Source organism: Perca flavescens, chromosome 8 (assembly GCF_004354835.1).
Source record: "Perca flavescens isolate YP-PL-M2 chromosome 8, PFLA_1.0, whole genome shotgun sequence".
Taxonomy (NCBI): domain Eukaryota; kingdom Metazoa; phylum Chordata; class Actinopteri; order Perciformes; family Percidae; genus Perca; species Perca flavescens.
This window is the reverse complement of record NC_041338.1, coordinates 7,760,119-7,782,770: the sequence shown is the minus strand read 5'-3', so window position 1 is coordinate 7,782,770 and position 22,652 is coordinate 7,760,119. Positions and strand designations below refer to the sequence as shown.

The window sequence follows — 22,652 nt, the reverse complement described above, 5'->3', positions numbered from 1 at the left end:
CGGTTAAAAACATCAGATCTGTGTGGAGCGATGAGGAGACAGCCTTCCCAATTAGACCTTTTCAAATTAGAACAGAGTAGAATATTTCTTTATTATCCACCAGGGTGGAAATCTGTCTTCGACTCACCAAACACCAAGAAACAACCTCTATATATGGGCGCATGCTCTACCAGGTGAGCTACCCAGTTGCCCGGCCTTTCGGAAATTAAAGAAAAGCTGCTGCTGGCACTAGCTTTATGTTTAACACGCAGACATGAGAGCTCGGCTAGAAAGCGAATAAACCTATTTCCATAAAATGTCAAACTTTGGTAATTAAAATTTTGACCAAATCATTTAGGCTATCCAAGTCAAAATAAACACCAAGAATATACTGATTTCTCAGACAATTTTTGTTTGATTTGAACTTTGAACATTTACTCCTGAGCAGCGCTGCCTCTTCTCTTCTCCCAGCCTATATATTCTCTCTGCAGCTCTCTTTTTAGCCTCTCATTGTTTGGGCTGGAGGGCTGATGACGCTGATTAAAGATGCAGAACATCTCTCGCTTCCCTTCTGTCTCCCCCCCCCTCTTCTTTCTCTCACCACTCTATTTCTCTATATCCTGTATCCATCCATCATTCCTCCCTATTCCTCTGTCATCTCGGCTCACCACTCTATTTATACATACCTCTGTCATCCATCTTCCAGACCAGGGAAGGGAGGCATTAATGTGTGAAGGGTCCTTAGAATATGATTGCTTATCTGAGAGCAATGTTTCTGTTGAGTGAAATTTGTACGCCGCCCAAATTATATTGAACTCCTGAAGTACACAGAATCATCACAGCAGACTGTAAACAGATACTGGGAACAGTAGAGATCAACCAAAGGGGTCAAATAGTTGTAATAAATAGAGTTGATGTACTGCAGAGCTGACAGGTTAAGTGGTTATTTTATGCAATATAACAGGAATTGTGACCAGCACTCTTTTCTTACTGCATTATGAATGAAGCTTTTGTAAACGATGGCGTACATGCTCTATATTTCACCGCTTACTGACATTAGATAGTTCACAGGGAAGTGTTGTCGCTCAGCTCACCGTGTGTGACTCTATGAAACTGACTCCAGGAAATCCAGGGAGGATTTTCCTTTTGTTTAAGGGCGTTTTCGCACATACCTCGTTTGGTCCGGACTTTCGGACTTTTTAGTTTGATCCGAACCAAAATTACAGGTGTGAAACATCCCCCGGACCGCGGTCCGGATCAAAAGACCAAATTTTGGTCCGATAAAAAGAGGTGGTCTCGGTCCGGACCAAACTGAACCATGGTCCAGTTCGTTTATAGTGTGAAAGCATTTTTTGGATGGTTCGGACTTTTGGACCAAATACAAGAAGCTCTGGCAGGCTCTCCTTGTGTTACAAGACCGGGGAAGCTCCTTTAAGGTGCTTAGTGAGAGAGAGTGACGGTGAATGCGTTCAGAGAAGACAGCTGTCGGCTATCAGAGCAGAGAATACATCAGCAGTTTATTTGTTAAGTGGTAAATGTACAGCGTAGGTTTCAGTTTGTCTCTGAATAAATGCTCCAGAAAGAAAGTGCCCGTGTCTTGCTTCTCAACATCACAACAAAACAAAAAGGGCCGCGGCAGTAGGGGGAGAGCAGCAGTCAGTAGGGGGAGAGCAGCAGTCAGTTGGAAAAACTCCGACACAGAGAGAGGATATAAGAGTACGAGGAAGCCCTTCAACAAACCAATCAGTTAGAAGTATCTGGAGACGTAGCTCACGTATGTGATGACGGCAGGACGTAGGTTTGTTACGTATAGATCTTTAGTGCGCTTGCATAACTGCAGTGTGAAACCACAACTTACCGGATCAAATGTATACAATGTAACAAAAACATGAACCTTGGTCCGGACCTTGGTTCGGACTTTCATGTGTGAAAACGCCCTAACACAGCAGCTCCCAACCTTTTTTGCGCCACGGACCGGCTTCATGTAAGACATATTTTCACAGACCGGTCTTCAAGGTGTGGCGGATAAACACAACAAAATAAAATGATATGACCAGCATGAAAACAAATATCTAATAATGTATATATATGAACAAATGCATGAAAAACACAATTTACCTTAACAATGTATTAATGGGAGCCTTGTTTCTGTGCAACAAAACGGTCCCATCTGGGCGTTAACGGGACACAGTGACACACCGAAGTGTGTCACGGCACAAAATCGGGGTGCTTGGTCTCCATGTGCCAAATAAGTTTTGAAGGCTTCATTGCCTCATTTGCTAGCTTGTCGACACATATGCAGAGAGGGCTTGGCACATGAGAATCACCTGTTATAAGGTGTATATAAATCCGTATTTTAAGTAGGACTCCTAGTATTGTCTGTCAAATTTCTTTTTCTATGAAGTTGTAGGCTCCTCTTCTGTCTCCTCCTCGCCTTTTCCCCTGAGCAAAAAAGTTAGTTAACTCATTTTTTAGCAAGTTTGTGGGCATCATTGAGCGCTAAATATAACGTGACATGTGTCAAGAGGAAGAGCTAGCACGAGAGACAGGAAAGAATCAGACTCTTATAATCAATTAAACAGAAATAATGTAATTTATTTCAAATACATTTTTTTATATTACAAATTTATTTCCAATCAGAGGTAGAGTAAGGCGGGTGTTTGAAAGCCCGCATAGTTGGACACACAACGAACAACACAAGTGAGTCAGTCAACGAGAGACAGGTATGGCGAGCCCAAATAATCCAATGTGTCATTTGTATCGATCCACTATATAAACATAATATCTACATACATGGCATTTGATTGGAAGCTAGTCTCACTTTGTCCCACAGCAACATTAAAATAGTTTAGATTTGTGTACATTGTTTCTGTGAATGTATTGTATTAAGTGTCCATTTCATTATAATATTCAGATTTATTATAAATAATTGAACATGCACATGTATTTTAAGTTCCGTTAAAGAAGGGTGGAGGTGGAGTCACATTTGAGCATTTCAAAATGTACTTGAAAGTACAGTTACTTTCTGAAGTAACTAGTTACTTTTATAATTTGTAACTGAGTCACTAATTTAGTTACTTTTTGGAAGAAGTAACTAGTAACTGTAACTAATTACTTTTTAAAAGTAACTTGCCCAGCACTGTTTAAAGGTCCCATGGCATGAAAATTTCACTTTATGAGGTTTTTTAACATTAATATGAGTTCCCCCAGCCTGTCTATGGTCCCCCAGTGGCTAGAAATGGCGATAGGTGTAAACCGAGCCCTGGGTATCCTGCTCTGCCTTTGAGAAAATGAAAGCTCAGATGAGCCGTTTTGGAATCTGCTTGTTATGAGGTCATAACAAGCAAGGTTACCTCCCCTTTCTCTGCTTTGCCCGCCCAGAGAATTTGGCCAACCCATGAGAGAGAGACATCATGGCTTTCAAACGAGAAAAGTGGCAGTTGGTCAAGGCCACACCCCCACCCTCCACCTTGCCCCTCCCACTCTCCTCCTCAATAGCTTCAGACACAGAAATGGCACATCCTAAGGAAAGCTCATTGTGGGACTGGCTCTAGTGGCTATAATTCTGCACCAAAGCTGAATTTCGGGAAAGAGACTTCAGATACAGTATTAGGGGACCACTAAGGTCTATATAAAAGCATCCAAAGAGCACCATGTCATGGGACCTTTAAGACACATTTTCATTGAGATCTACAAGTGTGCCATTATAGTCCTTAAGGAAAACCTAATGAAGTTGTCCTAAATATATCCTTCTGCGAGCCTCTCCTTGCAGTCTCAGTCTTCTCATTGATATCTTGGTTTAAGTTTTACTCCACTTTCAGACTCCCGGAGCTCTGAGTGCAGGTCGAAGGCGGCAGCGAAATCTGGGTCTGTCCGTGGGGGGCTGCGCCGCCGTCTGATGTAGAGGCATTTAGCTCAAAACACCACTGCACCTAATGGTTAGGTAATGCTTGAAAAGAGCTAGTTCCTACGATGTGTTGTCCGACCTCGTCAGAATGCAAAGATTATTACAGCTGTTTCAAACGTCCAGGTGTGGGGGAGGGGTTTTACAAAACTGTTCGACCAATCTGACGAGAACATATCTCTGCATCGTTTCATCCATATGACAGTGATGTTTGCGTGTGTGTATCGTGTGAATTAATGCAAAAGGATTCTTGTTTTCAAAAGTTTGGGCTCAACCGTGATTAAAATGAGGGTAACGGAATGGTTCGAGAGATTTTTCTTACAAGTGGAATAACAACTTGTGTAAGTAGTGTGTGTGTGTGTGTGTGTGTGTGTGTGTGTGTGTGTGTGTCACCATGGCCCTGCAGCCCACCAGTGTTACCACTTCACTGTTGTTAAATCTCTTCTATTCCTTGAGGTACCAATTAAACTACTAATCCTGCAACCCAGCCACCTTTGTGTGAGTGTTGCCTAATGCAGGGACATAAGAGCTCTCCTCTCTCTCTCTCTCTCTCTCTCTCTCTCTCTCTCTCTCTCTCTCTCTCTCTCTCTCTCTCTCACATGCACACACACACACACATAATCCACATGTCCACATTAGTGCTTCTCCCCAATCTCACTCATTTTCTCCACCCCTTTATTGCTTCCCTCTCTTTTTCTTCCTCCTTTTTGTTTACTCTCTCTTTCCCTCCCTCTCTCTCTCTTCTTTCACCCTCCTCCATCCCTCCACTGTTTTTCTTTTCAGCTCCTTCCCTCGCTCCCTCTCTCCAATCAGGAACATGGTTTTAGCGCTTCTATCAGAGCCACCTAATGAGGAGGTGGCATGGCGCTCCCCTCTGAAGATCAGCATGCATGTGCACACTCAAACGTGCACACACACATACATGCTACAGAGTAGTCTGTATAGGAGGCTATGATTTGCATCTAGGCCAAGGCTGCTCCATTGTCAGAGCTCCCCCAGGAGTGCAGTGCTGCTTTTATTCCTCATATTCACAATAGGCTTTATGCAGTTGCAATCATTCACTGTGGATCAAGAGGAGGTGAGGTGAAAAGGAAATATTTGGGGCTAAAGATACAGAATAATTAGGCATAATAGAAATAAACCGTAACCTTTTGCTGCAGCTTTAAAAAGAACAGGGGAGGTTCAGATTAAAAATCTGCATCCCTTTACATCAAGGCAAAGTTATAAAGCGTTTATAGGATATTAGTAGTAATAATAATAGTTTATTAATGTTAAAATCACGTTGAATATTAGCAATAAGCCGTTATAATGTATGTTATTATACTGTATAACTAAGGAGAAGGCTTAGGTTGCCAGGTTGTGAACTCACATTTTATGATAGGATATGGAATTGGTCTAAAATCAGTTGTTTCCTCGAACTTTATGTCATATACTGAATCAGTTACACCCCAGAAAATTATGTCTACTGCATTAATAATAGAAAAACATAACTTTCAGGCCTATCCCTTAGGAGGATGATACAATGCTCCTGACTGGTTTTCATTTAGCTTAGTCCCTGGGTCAGTGTGGTCCTACTGAATGTGGTGTTTCCATAAAATAGATTTTTCTTTGGAAACAATGCAGAATTTGGGTCAAATCGATGTAGCTAAATCTCTTTTTCCGATACTTATTGGTTAATCTTTACACTCCAAGTTAATATTGATTTAATAGCATTTATAATCGCAGGTGTCATACAAATGGCCATAAATCTTCCAACTCCAAAAACTGGGATTCATGGCAGCGTGAACCTAAGTCTTTCTTTCTTTCTTTCTTTCTTTCTTTCTTTCTTTCTTTCTTTCTTTCTTTCTTTCTTTCTTTTCCCTGTGAATGTGTCGGTCTTTGTAACTTGTACAGTTCCAAGCTTCCACATTGTGGGTATATTATAAAAGGATTAGTTTTTTTAAAAGATTACATCAGTTTTAAAATAATAATATCAACATCATAAAAATAACAATATAACCCAGAACTATATTCCTGAGTGTGTGGAGAGGGCTTTTGAAACACCATTTGGGAAGGGAAGTTTAGTCCCTAGTAGTCTACATCCACAACGTTCCACTTCCGGGATTGCTCCGGTGCCGCCAGAATGTCTTTCATTTTGGCCGGATGTCCCGTTACCTTCCACTTTCGTCGTGTTGTCATTTTAAACTCCGGTGGATTTATGAGGACTATGGTTAACTGCTCCTCAGATCTCTGCAGGGTAAATCCAGACAGCTAGCTAGACTATCTGTCCAATCCAACAACTTTTAAACGTACACGTTCCACCAAAACAAGTTCCTTCCCGAGGCTATTTTGCAAAGGCGCCATTGCTTCGTGCTCAGCACCGCCCAAGAGTAATTGGTTTAAAGAAATGCCAATAAACCAGAGCACTTTTTTCTACCATCCCGGAATGCTGTGTGGACTAGCCAGACCCTCCTCTGCAGCGCTGTGGATTAACGTCTGGCAATGAGAGACTAAGTCCCTAGTAACCACATGGTTAAGAAGGGCCTGTCCATGGCGTATCATGTACTAAAGTAGCCTAAACTTCATCAAGTCAGCTTGAGATTTCAAAAAAACTTGATACGCAGAAGAGATAAGGCGCCCTTCCTCAGTAGGGTGAGTGAGCTCTTCTGGAAACAAACAAAACAGTGTGAATGAGCTGGACTCAATATTAAATCCAAATTAAACATGCAGTGTCAGTGACACTTAGAGTGTGCATCAATAATAATCAAAGATACTAAAGATAGTTTGTCATCTGAAAGATGTAGAAAAAAATTAATTGTATCGCAATACACAAGCTATGCAATAAAAAACAAAGTAAAAAAAAACATTAAAATGGACAGTCTGAAGATAGGTCTCTCCTAAATGACACGATGTAGTCAAAGCATAACTGAGAAAACTCCTCATTTAAGTCTTTTACCCAAAGTATTTGTAAAGTATAAACAGTAAAAAATGTGGCATTTGCTTCCTTGGTTGCAGTCGCACAAACAAAAGCTGGAGTCTACCGATCAGAAAACTCTCTCTCACAAGGTTTAGTTTTCTTTCACTCAGTCGTCTTCCACAGCAGCCTTTCTATTTGCTTTTATATTTTTATCCTCTACAGATTTAAATAAGGCATTCATGCTTTCATTGCATCTCATTGCAGCGACTACTCCTATTCCTTCCTCACTTTAAAGTCACTTTCAGCTCATTTAGGATGCAGCAGTTAGGATATAAACTGCTGCCAGACAAAGAAAGCATAATATTCCCAAGTTGTGCATTTCTTTCTGGTTATCATGTAGATTTAGAAATTATTTTGAGGGGCAAGAAGAATGAATTTTAATTCTTTTCTTTGTTACTACTGCAAAACAAACTGCCACATAGAAAGTGTGATTATAGCTTTATAAAATCCTCTGATGCTCACAAATTCTACATAAAATAGGTTATTTAACATGTATAAAAATAGTCACTTACTGCTTAAACCTCTACTGCTGAGATACCGCAGCTACCGAAATAAAGATCAAGTCTTTTGTGGGGGGAAATAGAAAGTTTTTTCTTCTCCTCAACAAGGTGAAAGAAGCCGCCTTGAAGCACGTCAACACGGTAACCCTGATGAAGGCCACAGCAGCTCATGCGTGATGATTTTAATATAAAAGCTTTGTCAAACTCTTCTTCAGGAATAGCTGAATTCTTTTCATGTCTTTCCTTCTTTTCAATTCATACCTCTAAATACATCAACCTTGGACAGAATAGTCATGACGCTTTCACGAGATTTCTGCAGGATGTGAAAAAATACCCATAACATAACTGATGTTTTAGACATGTTTTATATCCATGTTGAGTTATTTCCAGCTCTGATATTAAGGATGACAGTGAAACTTGGGTATATTTGTTAAATGTTCTTAGCTAATTTGACACTATAATGGCTGACTAATAAAATGTCTCACTCATGAATGAAGTCCTCACTGTCTTAGGATTAATGATGTAGCACAATAAAAGTAATAATAATAATGATAAAGTTTTACTTTTTTTACTCTTATGAACTGGGCTGGGCCATGATTTAATATTTAATTTAGTAAAAAAATGACTTATAAGTAGGCCACGGGTTACCTCCTTTCTCCTATAGGTCCTCCAGACCTATCTCCACAGCGCTGTGAAGTAAGGTCTGGCCCCTCCACACATATATTCTGAGAAAAAAAAAAACTCTCTGGGTTGTTTGCATTTCTTGAAACCAATCACAATCATTTTGGGCGGCGCTAAGCTCCGGACGCAGTGACGGTGGTTCTGCAAAATAGTCTCCGGAAGGAATTTGTTTTGGTGGAACATTTGCACCTCACAAAAGAAAACGCCATATAAAATATTAAATGAAGTTAACAGTTCACACAATACAGTAACGTGAGCTATTTAAAGTAACTGGATAAATGGTTAAAAATGAGTTGCTCTCGTGGCCGGATTGGTTCAGTAGCTAGTGCAGGCGCACATATATTGAGAGGTTTATGCCTTGACACGGGAGGCATAAATATCACAAACAGGATTGGTGACAAAGCGCAGCCAAGGCGGAGGCCAACCCTCACCTGAAACGAGTCTGCCTTACTGCCGTGAACCGGGGCACAGCTCTCTGGGCATACAGGGATTGGATGATGGCCCTGAGAAGAGACCCCATACTCCCGCAACACTTCCCACAGTATCTCCCAGGGGACCCAGTCCTACGCCTTCTCCAGATCCACAAAATACATGTAGACCGGATGGGCATACTCCAAGGCCCCCTCCAGGATCCTTGCGAGAGTGAAGAGCTGGGCCGTTGTTCCACGACCAGGACGGTATCCGCATTGTTCCACGACCAGGACGGAATCCGCATTGTTCCTCTCCAATCTGAGGTTCTACTATAGGCAAAAACTTTTTTCCAGCACATTGGAGTAAACTTTACAAGGGAAGCTGAGAAGTGGGATACCCCTGTAATTAGCAGACACTCTCTGGTCCCACTTTTTGAACAGGAGAACCACCACCCCAATCTGCCACTCCTTAGGCACTGTCCCAAAACTCAATGTTGAAGAGGCGTGTCATCCAAGACAGCCCGTCCACACCCAGAGATTTCAGCATTTCTGGAAGGATCTCATTAATCCCCAATGAGTTGTTTGATTACACCAGTGACTTAAACCAGGGAAATTGACAACAATCCCCCATCATCCTCCAGCTCTGCTTCTACCATAGAGGGTGTGTTAGTTGGAGTTCCTCAAAGTGCTCCATCCACTGCCCAATTCCCTCCTCAGTTGAGGTCAACAGCATTCCATCCCGGTTCAATGCTCCCAACCTCCACAGGGATCCCCGAAAAGCACCGCAGGAGGTGTGAGTTGAAAGTCTGTCGGGCAGGGGGCTCCTCCAGACGTTCCTAGTTTACCCGTACCCGTTTGGGCTTACCAGGTCTGTCCACCACCTGACCCAGCTCACCACCAGATGGTGATTGGTCTCCAAAACATGCGGTCCCCGATCAGATACGATTACAAAAAATCTATCATCGATCATCATTTATGAGCATCCCTCTGTTCGAACATGGTGTTTGTTTTAGACTAGGGCTGGTCCGAATACCATTTTTTGAGCTTCGAAGCTTCGGTAGTAATGAGCATCGAATATTCGAAGCTTCGGAACATATTATTATCTCTAATAAATTTTGAGAACCTTTCATCCAAACGACTTCACAAGGGAGTGCAGCAGTGTCGTATTTGGTGCAATATAAATAGACAGGCCAGATGCGTTCATAATTAATAAACTTTTAACCTCTCAAGGATCACCGTCTGGTCAACGGGACACTTTGTGACTGGGGGCGTCACTGTAACCTCGATAAAACTTCCACTCATGAGCGTTTTTATGACTTTAAAGCATTAAATCTTTAAAATATAAAGCCATGTACACAACTGTTACAAAGTAAAAGAAAATAAAACAATTTAGCCGTAATCTGCGCAGCCGAGAGTGCATGCATACCTGTTGTCGTTGTCCTTTCAGCAACAAAGTGGTACAAAGTGGACCAAAACTTTATTTTCATAAATCCCCAAGAGTCCAAGGAAATGTAATATCCAAGCTTTATATTCCAAAACGATCTCTTCGCCTCACAATGTTGAAGTTTCTGGCCGAATCACAACGGAAAAAACGCGAAACAGTTTTCCATTTACGCACTTGGCGTCATCGTGTACCGACAGTATCTTCTTCTTCTTTGTAGTTTATTGGCAGTTGGCAAACCAACTTAAATGTGCATTACCGCCACCAACTGGACTGGAGTGTGAACGAGAGATAAATGCAGAAAATAAATTAACCAAAATAAAAAATTTAAAAAACCGAATATTCGAATGTCAAATTTAAAAATTGAATACCAACCCACTGAACGAATATTCGAATATTCGGGTCCAGCCCTATTTTAGACAATCCATGACTAGCACAGAACTCTAACAACGAACAACCACTCGGTTTAGATCAGGGAGGCCATGCCTCCCATATGCCTCTCCAGGTGTCTCCATCATTGCCAATGTGGGCATTGAAGTCTCCCAGCAGAACTATGGAATCCCTTACTGGAGCCCCATGCAGGACTCCATTCAGGGTCTCCAAAAAGGCTGAATACTCCGACCTGATGTTTGGTACATATGCACAAACAATGTGAGTTTTTTCCCCCCCACAACCCGCAGCCATAGGGAGGGGACCTCTTGTCCACCGGGGTAAACTCCAACATAGCGGCGCTCAGCGGGGGCTTGTGAGTCACTCTTCTCTCTTCTCCTTAATTGCCCTCCATTGCCTTCTTTAAAGGAGAATGCCGGCCAATTTTTACATTAATCTTGATCGCTATAGCTACTTCCGACCTGGATCGGTCAACTCATACATTGTTTAAATTCACCTACCCTGTCTTGATCCTGCCGGTGGGTAGCTTGGCCTGTTAGCTGTTAGCTGCTAGCTGCCATCCATGATAAGTGTGTTCAGCCAGGCTTTTGTGAAAATCATCACGCAGCAGTTCCGTGTGAATCTGTAGCTCATCCATTTTGTGTGTGATCGATCTGGTGTTGGTGAGTAGGAGGCTTGTCAGTGTCGAGCCTTCGTCCCCGCCTTCCTCGCCTCCCGCAGCCGACAAAAATCCCTGAGCGCCCGGTGATCTGGTGGATGTCCTCCAGAGGACCGATCATGCCTTCGCGGCGAAAAATTGTAGTTTATTACCCCCTCAAAAATAGGTAATTGAGCACTGTAGTGGTTATGACCATATCAGTGACTATGTAATGGAAACGGGATAAATGATGTCTGGGGCTTGCACAGTAATAGCGTTACTGAAGGCTAGCTTTAGCTTGCACTTGGAGCAGCTGCTTCATCTGCCTGTTGCCCCTCTGTCTGTCTTGTTCTTTCCAACTCTTGTGAGGCTAGTTCTTCGTCTGTATACTCGGGTTTGAATAAATATGGACAACCATCAAACTCAAAAATCTTTCCCGTGTGCTGTATATCTGCTATATTCTTCATAGTTACGTTACTCCAAGCTTCTTCTGTTATGAACACCTCCACTCTTCACTGTTCACACGCTACGCTCCGATCTGCACACTACTGTTTACCTTTTCCTGCTACAGCTGAATTCCAAGGAGACATCGCGAGGCTAAAGCTAGGCTTCAGTAACGCTATTACTGTGCAAGCCACAGACATTGTTTATCCCGTTTCCATGTAGTTATAGTCACTGATATGGTCATAACCACTACAATGCTCAATTACCTATTTTTGAGGGGGAAATAAACTAAAATGTTTCGCCGCGAAGGCATGATCTGTCCTCTGGAGGACATTCACTAGACAACCGGGTGCTCGGGGGATTTTTGTCGGCTGCGGGAGGCGAGGAAGGCGGGGACGAAGGATGCTTGCCTTCTACTAACCAACACCAGATCAATCACACACAAAATGGATGAGCTACAGATACACACGGAACTGCTGCGTGATGATTTTCACAAAAGCCTGGCTGAACACACTTATCACGGACGGCAGCTAACAGCTAGCAGCTAGCGGCTAGCAGCTAACAGGCCAAGCTAACCACCGGCAGGATCGAGACAGGGTAGGTGAATTTAAACAATGTCTGAGTAGAAAACGCATCTTGTTGTCACGTTAGGGCCCTGTTCATGGGCAAAGACATATTAATTGCATTTTGTGTCTGTTAAGAGGCACAAAGACACTCTAAAACTTGCCCCGACAACTGCTGTTTTAGCTCACTGGAAGCTTGTACACGTAGCTGCAGCAACTCCAGTTTGCTAGGACCGATCCAGGTCGGGTTTTTTTCTATCGAAAGTACTTGCATAGCTATAGCGATCAAGATTAACGTAAAAATTGGCCAGAATTCTTCTTTAATTTCCTGAAACAACTTTGCTAAGAAATATTGCCCTAGATGTCAATAAAATACATATATCCCGTGACATAGAGCCATGAAAGTTAGTCAACATCCAGATGACCATACTGCTGTGTACATTATTTCTAAGCCAAAAAACAATGGGGGAAAAAGTTCAGCTGGGTTTTGGAGGTTTTCAGATGTCAGCAGCAGCATTTTAGCAGCAGAGCAAACGTATTCTCAGGAGGTTTTATTATTGTGAAAGCAGTTGGTTGTCTGTCAGTGTCCTCGCTGTGTTTCTGCTGTCTCTGCACCACCTGTGACTTGAACAGACACGCACAAACACACACACACAGCAGGAACACACGCACAAACTCAGACCCATACACACCAAAAACTGCACCGCTGCACATGATGCCATCTCTTACTTTTTCTGGCTTTGTTCTGGCTCTTGCTGTTAGACACACTCTCAAACGCACAAACAAACACGCACACATAGATGCACATTTAGGTACACATACAATGGCCAGATGCTGGCAGCCCCTACCCCCTCCCCTCCATCAGCTGCAACTCCCACAGCAGCAGGTAAGCAGCCGTCCTCCTCCAGCTGTCAGAGCTAGACCGCTGGAGTGTTTTAGCCCTGGATACAGGCCAAACACACACACACACACACAGACACACACACACACACACACACACATGCAGAGTCATCAAGGGAGTCCCGGCCTGCAGTGGTAAAGGTTGCTGCTAATTTTATAAAGCTGCATGTGAGTGTGTTCATGACTGCCTCCATCGTTTTGCTGTCACAAAATGCATTGAATAAGTGGCTGTGAAGAAATGATGTGTGTATAGGGTGACCAGATTTCCTGGAGCTAAAACCGGGACACTTTGCGCGTGACCGTAGTGTGTTTGTGCACGCACATGCTTTTTAACGTGAACATGTGCCAGCCCAGGTCAGACACAGACACAGACAGTAACTTCATTATTTTGATCCTAGGCTGCTCGTCTAATAAGTGTTTTTTCCTGTGAAATTAACAAAATTGCAGTAACAGCCTTTTTCAGTTTAGTGTGAGATTTATGTTGAGATTTTTTCTAAAAAAGATTTTTTGAAGTGTTATTTATTCCAATAACAGCAAATGATTTATTGAAAATTTTGAGCATTAAACACTTAATTTCCTGCATTCTGGTGAATTTTTATGCACCTATTTCTACCTTTTTCTGAATCAATGTATGCTGCAAATATCTTTATTTAAAGAGAAACAGATTACAATCCAAATATAAAAACATAATGGAATATATTGCAGTAAGGCTGTCAGGCATTCTGTATTGCTTTCAACTATTTATTCTCCTTTGGATGGACTTTTCTAATTATATCTGAGTCAGCACACATGTAGCCTATAGGCATCATTTACTCTTACCTCCTGTTTTGCGTCTTTTGTTGGTTAAGTAACCTCCTTAATGTGCATATGACAATTATTCACCTCAATGATACATTCATTCATTTTAATTTATTAATAAACCCCTGGACTGTAATATTTCAGATGTTTGAGCAAGATTTACTGCTCTTTGTGCACATTCAAAGTATATAAACACAATATATGTGTTCTCTGTGATTTGGAGGAGTTGTGATATTTTGAGAAAAATAAAGTGATAATAGGCTATTACAAGAATAAAGTCACAAGCTATATTTCAGAAAATAATCTATACCTGCACCATAGTCTGCTGTGCATTACGTGATTGCTCTGCTGATACGGTAGATCTCAGACCTTCTGACAGACACAGAGCCCCGTTTGGGTCTCTGGTCTCTGAATGAGACAAAGAGTTTTGCTATGGAAGTGGTTGTACGCTGCTCTCACATCTGCCGCAGCATGTCCACAGCTGAGCGCATCCATAAACCTGAAGCTGCCCTGCATTTTACATAGAGTGGACACTAAGAGACCCACAGCAGGTCTGCTTCAGAGCTCCGTGTGTTTGAGTCTGAACCGTAGACTGGAAACGTCACGTCACGGGAACTTCAACCTAAATCATTAGTATTGCGCTCCTAAACGTTGTGTTGATGGCATCAATGTATTAGACTGATTTGGCTATGATTCCCCCGAAAACTTCACCCGGCTTTCACAGCTTTCCTCACAGAGAGACGGTTGCTAGGTGATAGGCAACAGATACCGCATGGTCGGACCCCGCACGTAGCTGCCCGTTCTATTCGCCTCTTAAAAATAAACTGGACAAAGTTACATTCGGGGCTACACTCAAAACATTCGGGGCTGAAGACACGGCAAAATCGACTGACGCCGCTCCTGGTGTAAACCGGGACATTTTAGCGTCCCGACAGGCATTTGTCGGGACTCGGGACAAGCAATTAAAAATTGTGACTGTCCCAGTCAAACCGGGATGTCTGGTCACCCTATGTGTGTACAGTATGTGACAGCAAAGTGGGAAGATGTGTGCTGGGATCTGTCAGAGGGAGAGAGAAAGTATATGTATGTGTCTGTGCTTGCATATCTGTAGGCTACTTGTACTCTACAAATATCCTCAAAATGAAACTCAGTAGGCCTACAGATAAGAAAACGTGTCACTTCTAACTTGTTAAAAGGATTTTTCGGTTTAAAGTTGTGATTCAGGAGTTCATTTTTTGCTGACACAAAATTACATTTCAATTTCGAATGTCAGAATGAAATCATGTCCTGCTAGAGTTGGGAGCGCACTCCCATCGTCTCAATCATTTGGTGTAAGGTTTTCATAAAACTCAGTCCGAGTCAGTCTTTTTCCCATCATGACGTTCTGACAAAATCAAAAGTGTTTGATATTATAGTACTAAAAGTCTTGGGAGTGAAGTTAAATCATGTGAACATAGACTACGTTTACAAACAGCCAATAACCCGTTGAAAACCGGAATATTAGCAATAAACCGGTCGCGCACGGCCATGTAAACACCGGCAAAAACACAAATATCATATTCCTATTATTAAAAACCCGAAAATGATCCCTGGGTTACCCCTTTTCTAACCCGAAATTTTGGTCATGTAAACGCGTATCGGCATATCCCCATCAAAAGGAACATTGATTTGTGTTCTGCGCAATGTTCTATTCGCAAGGAATCTTGTTCTTTTGAGTAGAGGAACTTCTTGTATGCGCCAGAAAACCTGCGTGCAGTATACCGGAAGTAAACAAGAAGTAGAGGTAAACACTATGGGTAAACATGGCGAGACGCAGCACAGCACCACACTTTTGGAGCGAGGAGGAAACCAATTTCTTTATTAATGTGGTGAAAACCATGAATATAATGTCTTTTGTTGACGGCAGAAAGTACCGAGATAGTGAGATTTATAAGAAGGTGACCGAAAAGTTACGAGAAGCAGGGTTTGTCCGTACGTCCAGACGCTAACTATGCGTCGCCGTTTACATCGGGATATTGCCAATTGATTACAAATTCCATGTATACAGGAGTTACTCTCTCTGCTCACACATGTAAACGGGTTATTCCGAATGTTTCAGAAACCCGAATAGTGACCTTAACCTGACCATAACCCGAAAATTGACAGCTTGTAAACATAGTCATTGTCAACAACCAATGGGTGCACTCCCTCCAGCACCAAACTTCCTGTTTGGCAGGAATGGCAGGGTAGAGCAGTGTTGTGCATGGTTGCTATGGCATCGCGCAAGTTAAACGCTAAAGAGGGAAAGTTGCCAATTTTCAACCATTCTGAAGCGAGTCATCCAACAGGAGTTTAACCGTCAAGTAAACGCGGACCTCTAGGTACTGCCGCCATTCATCTCCATGTATGGCAGAACAGAAAATCGTCAAACTTTCCCTCAAGTTACCAGCCTTAGCTGTTTGACAATAACCAAAAAAAATTACGTAGCTAGCTAGCTTGGTTATTTTTTTAAAAAACTAAACTAGTTGTAGTCTTGCAAAATGTGACCCAGTCATTGCAAAATCTTATAATCTGTGACTAAGAACTCAGTGACAATATGACAGATTGTCTTTAGATGTGAGATGGTGTCAGACTAGTCTTTTCAAAGTCTTTTCAGAATGTTCTAGTGTATTGTAGGCATTTGGTGAAAGTAACAGCTACACTTTGCCTTCAGGGCATCTCAAAGTAGGACTGCAACAACCCAATCATGATTTATCTTATTTGTCTGAATTAGATTCTGGCGATCAATCCCTCCAACTATAGTAATAAATCCGGCCGGCCTCACCAACAATACATTAGACCTTTGTTTCTCTCTATCTTTCCTTTGGTATGGCGTATCACACGCGCATCTACTTACCTTAGAACAACCACTGTGCAAAGCTGTTGTGTTTGCTGTGTAAATGGTTAAAGAAAAACTTTGTTTGATATTAGTTTCATTTCTGTGTTTATGGAGATAGATCCAAGATATAATTAGCTTAGCTTTTTGCAATGGAAGCAGGCCCTTTGTCCTGTTTTTCTCATTCTTTTGACATTGTGTGAATGCAGCGTATGTGACAGAAACAGCCAAAGTAATAAACACTGGTCTTGCTAACCAATGCTTTTTGTGCTCTAGAAGGTAATCAGTGGAAAACATTTTTGAAAGTCAAAAACCTTTGACGTAAGAAAAACATAGTAATGTTCTTTAATTAACTTGCCATATTCCTTTATTCATTGAACTCTGTCTAGTTTTTTAAAATACTTTATTTCTGTAAATGTAATGTAATAATTAAATAAAAAGCTCATTCCTGATTCATTCCTCACTCAGTCCTTACTAACTTCGTAACAAAACGTCTTAGGACTATTTTTAACCAAGTACAGTTGTGCTTAAGTTGACCTCTTCCCTGTAAAACTAAAAAACCTTCACAGATGTATTGTAGTGTTACCAAAATGGTTACTCTTTAGATCTGTGATAATTGTGAAAACCAAAAAGACTAAAGCTACAGCTACATGTCCGAGGCAAAAAGTCAGCATCCTCACTGCTGTTCTTGTATTGCAGCGTAGGGTCAGTGAGTCCTAGTATTATAAGTATGATAAAAAGTTACAGTTTCTAAGCTATGATTGGACAATTGCTGGAGGAGTTTAGTAAACAGTGGAATAAGCTAAACACATGGACCAACATCTGTTCAGAATGATTTGATATCAATCTTGTTGACAGTTATTTTAAGGATTAGCATCGACAATCTCTATATCCACGACGTTCCACTTCTTGGATTGTTCCATTGCTGCCAAAAATTCCTCCAGATGTCAATCTCCGCCAGATGTCCGTTAGGGTGGCAGTAGCTCAGTCTGTCGGGATTTGGGTTGGGAACGCGGTTCAAATCCCCACACGGACCAAAGTCTGGTGGTGGACTGGTAGCTGGAGAGGTGCCAGTTTATCTCCTGGGCACTGCCAAGGTGCTCTTGAGCAAGCACCAAACCCCCAACTGCTCGGGGTGCCTGTCCATCGACAGCAGCAGCCCCCTCACTCTGACATCTCTCCATTAGTGCATGTGTGTGTATTTCAGGCCTGTGTGTAGTGTGTAATAACAACAGAATGAAAACATTGTAATTTCCCTTGCGGAATTAACGTACAAATTATTATTATTTATTAGTATTACATTCCGTTTTCTTTCTGTTGTAATTTTAAACTCCGGTGGATTTATGAGGACTACGGTTAACTGCTCCTCAGATTTCTGCAGGGTAAATCCAGACAGCTAGCTAGACTATCTGTCCAATCTGAGTTTTTCTGTTGCACGATTAAAACAACCTTTGTATGTACACGTTCCACCAAAATACGTTCCTTCCGAGGCTATTATGCAGAGGCACCGTGGCTCCAATCGGCACTTAGCACCACCCAAGACGATTGTGATTGATTTAAAGAAATGCCAGTAAACCAGAGCACGTTTTGTTCCCATCCCAGAATGCTGTGTGCACTAGCCAGACCCTCCTCCGCAGCGCTGTGGAGGAAGGTCTGGCAATGCGAAACTAGCGTCAACACAAAGCAGTCCTTGGGTACTTCCGAAGTCCTTAAATTTCATCCACGTTACCTTCACTTGCTTCCCTTCCTCGCGTATAAGACCAAGGAAGCATGGGAGAGACGCAAGGAGAGTGGATACAAGGATATGTGTTTTAGAGGGATGATACGTCCTTTCCTCTGAAGAGCCACTTGAATTTGTCAGCTGTATGAGCGGAGTTAGCAACGGCTTTGAGCTGCATGGCTTCCGGGAAGGTCGCTCTCATGGATTCTCGCTCACAGCTCCCGACCAGGTTCCTCGGGGCAGGAATAAGAGCTTTGAGACGGCCTTCACAAAGGTTCAAAGACACTTCCTGACTTCCGCTTCAAGCGAGGAGCGAGGAGATATCTTATAAGAGACTTGCGATGCACCTGTAGTATATGTATATGCATGTCTTGTTCGCCTGGATGACATACACAGAGCGCCTCTGTTATGAAAGTGAGAAAGTGGCATGCCGTTGATATTATAGTAAGTGTTTCGTGTTAAAGTACTTTACGTGTTTCGAGTCAAGCACATTTCGAACAGAGCTATCGGCTTCTGCTTTCTCCACCTGCCCTCCTTCTCTCTTCTTCTACTTAACACTCTGCCAGTATTTCCTCAGAGACAACTTAGCCAACACATTCATGATGAGAGGAAGAATTAGCAGCCAATTAAAGTCAGATAGACTCAGCTTTGGATGTGAAGCTTGAAGGTTATTGGAATAAACTTGAATGCTGTGATTCACTGAAAAAAGATGTTTGTATCCAAAAGAGCTCTGTGTAAGACGACTTCCTTCTGTCTCCCCTTCATCATATTTCCTTCCTCCTCTTTACTCTTTCCTTTTTAAAATGTATTTCCCCTTATTGTTACTCTTCTCAGGTCTGAGTAAGTGTTTCAAATGGATGGTTATAACACATCGGTGGTTCAACAAACACCCAGTTCATGACAGCTTTTCCATTCCCTGAACTAATGACGTTTTTTTCACGTTTTAGTCTAAGCCACAGGGCAACCTTTGCTCCCAGAGAAGTGAAGATCAGCAGATGGTCTCTTGGCAACGGCAAAGAGAATTCAAGGGAGCAAACAAATAGATTGAATTGGATTTACTCAGTGAAAGGACAAATGTTTCACTGTCGCCAACGCATCGCCACCAGTTATTTTCAGAGCTGTCTGTTTAGATCTTCATTAGTTAAATACACTAGTCACATACTCGTGTGTCTCTAGGAGATTATTTGCCAGTGTGCTTCATACTTAAGGTGTCAAATGTCAGGGCATCCAAGCCAAGTTGAAAATTCAAGGAAAACATGGCATGTCCCTCATTCAAGGTTGCTGTGTACATCGCTAATGAACGCACTGGAAATGTCTGTATCCAGTTGGGGTGGAGCAAGACTAAAGCTGCGTTCCGTTCCGTAGTGTAAATAAACAATACTTAAATTACATTTATTTATTCTATTACGCACAAGAACCGCCAGCCCACTGAAGCGGTTTACTACGACAGAAATCAGCTGTTCTTATAATATTTAATGTGTATGTGTGCTGGCGTACTTTCATCATATCATAATGACCAGATCATAAAAATATTTTACTGAAGCATTTTGTAAGAGAGAGAGAGAGAAAGAAAGAGGTGGATGGATGCACTCAGAGAAGACAGCTGTCAGCGAGCCTGTACGAAGATGATGAATAACCTGATTTCTCTGCGTGCCATGTAAACATCATATCCCAAATATGATCAAAAACGGGATTAGTCTCATAACGGCAATATTCATGTCCATGTTAACACACATGATTCAAATAACATGCTAGCTCCGTCCCTGGGTTTAGCGATCTTCAGCGTCCAGCAATCAGTTTATCTACAGATCGAGTCATAAAAAATGAACATTCTTATTAATAATAGATGGGTTGTTGGTGAAACAATGTATAATTAATGAGACAATTAGTAGCTTGAACAGAGCAGAGAGCAGAACCAAGCTGCTGTCTGCTGCTGCTCCTGTGCGCATTTACGCATTGTTATCATTAGATGCGTTCCATGTCACACAGAAAAAATGTGCGAACGGTCCATACAGGATTACGGCTGGCGGCGCCCCCACCCCTCCTCCCCCCCCAGTTGCTAGTAGCCAACGAGGACACGGAGGATTAAAAAAAACATGATGGACTCTTCAGAAGAGGTAATTATCTTCACTAGAGTTTCTGAGTGGGAAAGTCACCGGACGACACCATTTTCTGAACACCGCCATGCTGAGAAATACAAAAGGTGTTGTGTGGAGCTGATAGTCTTAATTAGCTTTGCAGCAACTCATTTGGCAACGGTTTGAATGTAACGGACGTTTATTAATATCAAAAATGTACGCACTAAAGTTTAAGGGAACTTCCCCTGAAAAATGTCCTCAATGTCCTTTGGACTCGGACTTGTCTCGGACTCGGCCATTGGACTCGCCAAATATTCTAGTTGGTCTTGACCGAGTCTAGCACTATATGCTTTTTAATAAAAGTAAGTTCCTCCTTCAAAACAAAACCATTGATGAGGCACGCTCATTCATTAAACAGGTATTAGTTTAATTCAAAATCCATCTACAACAGACATCGACAATGGTTGCCTGGTATACACCTGGCTGGCTCATATACCTCAATCATCAGGTATCAGTCATTTTCATTTAGGCCACAGACACAATGTCAGCGAACACTTTGTACTATGAATTCTTCAAGACAAGTAATAAGTTCAAGAATGGGAACATTTCCATTTTATATTTTATGTAAATAATATGGTCTGATTTGACCATTTCTTTCTACTTTCTTCACTGTCTCTCATTTGGACTCTGTCTTGACTTGGATTTAAACCTCTTTGGACTCGGTCTTGACTCTGTCTCGACTAGTTCTGGTCTTGGACTTGTCTTGGGCTTGACAAAGGTGGACTTGACTACAGCTCTGCTCGATACTATAGAGGCAATTCGGTCGGTGCCTAAAAATATTTAATTCGGTACCCAGCACCAGTAAACAATAATTCAAAATTTAATTTCCCCTTTGCGGGATTAATAAAGTATGTTTTCTTGTCTGAAGGTGTCCTCCTGTCTCCTTATCTCTTTCTCACTCCTCTTCCTTTCTTTAGGTCGTGGGATGAGTTCCATGACTGTGCCAACGTGGCGATGGCCGGCTGTCCGGATGAAGCAGCAGCTGTCTGGGAATCTCTCCGTCAGGAATCCAAGAAGATGCAGTTCTCCGGAAACCTCTACGACATGTGCTCCAACCGCAACAACTACCCAGTGGCCTCAGTCTCCCCGCACGGCTCTCCCAACCAGGAAGAGATCAGCCAGGAGTCTCTAAGAGGGTGTGCTGACCATCTGGCAGGCTGCCTCCACCTTCTCATGCTCCTGTCTCCTCTGCTGCTGCTGTGGTTTTGGATATAGCTACCCCCAAAGAAACGGGACTGGTGTGAATAGATATAAACTTTTGTGTATTTTTTCTTCCCCAAGTCCATAGACGTTCCGATGTTTTTTTTCTCCCCGTCTGCTCTGCCAGGGGTTGAATATCATGCATATTCTCTGCATTTTAATTAGTCTCTCTGTTAGAAACGCACAAAATTCATACAGAGATGATCAATCACTGTACAAACAGACCTGCAAACACATACATAGTTAAACAGATACATACAGCAGTCTCATGCCATCTGTCTTTATCCCCTTTCTCCCTATGTCTAGTTAGTATGAGCTTGTTTATGATCGTTCCAGGTAGAGTTAAGCTTCCTGAGAGTAGTAAGAGAGACATAATAATAAATAATAACGTCCTTCTTGATAAAGTGATGAGGAGGCCAGATGCCACGACCAGCTTAACTCATACTTTTATCAGCTTTATAGTATGAAGCATTTGATAGTTATGTAAACCTAACAAACCTGGCTTGCTCTCAAGTTCTGCAAGAAGTCTCCGGTTGGCTAACTTTTCATTTCTCATTTCCTTCTAGTCTCTGAACGCTGCCTAGGTTGAAGCCCCTGTTTCTGTGACAAACAAGAAATGTGTTTGATGGAAATTAAAAAAAGAAAAAAAAGAAAAGCAAGATGCTGCTCAAAAACACCGGTGCCGAACACACATCAAACAGTTAAACACAGTGAAATAAAAAGACATTTTCAAAGTTCTTATTGCATTGCCCTGCCCTAATTGTTCGATTATCTTGCTGTCTGTCAAATATACCCTAATCATAACCGAAACCTAAAAATTTCACGTTTAGAGGTGCCTAGCTAAGGAGTATCAGTGGATATCAGTTGGCAAAAGTGTTTCCATTTATATTTCCAAAAGTGTGTCGTTGCGGTATCATTTATGAATTTCTACCTTGTCATCCACCTCCTAATCCAACATTATTATTATTATTATTATTATAGGATTAGCTGTGGTTGAAGGCCAACAGTCCTCTCCAGCTCCAAATCACCAAATGCTTGCCAAGTCATACCCACTTTTTTCAAAACAAATCTAAATTAGATCATATCCCTTCGGACTCAGAACTACATCACATTACAGAAAAATTATTTTTTTATTCT

The 22,652-nt window shown here is 42.0% G+C and overlaps 1 protein-coding gene across 1 annotated transcript in view; it reads left to right on the top strand.

Moving 5' to 3' along the window:
• nrn1la (neuritin 1-like a) overlaps positions 1-22,024 on the top strand; it is a 104,518-nt gene extending 82,494 nt beyond the window's left edge. The window contains exon 3 of the mRNA XM_028586371.1: positions 21,233-22,024. Coding sequence (XP_028442172.1) covers positions 21,233-21,530 — 298 coding nt within the window. The 3' untranslated portion in view covers positions 21,531-22,024. The remainder of the gene's footprint in view (positions 1-21,232) is intronic.
• The last annotated feature ends 628 nt before the right edge of the window (positions 22,025-22,652 follow it).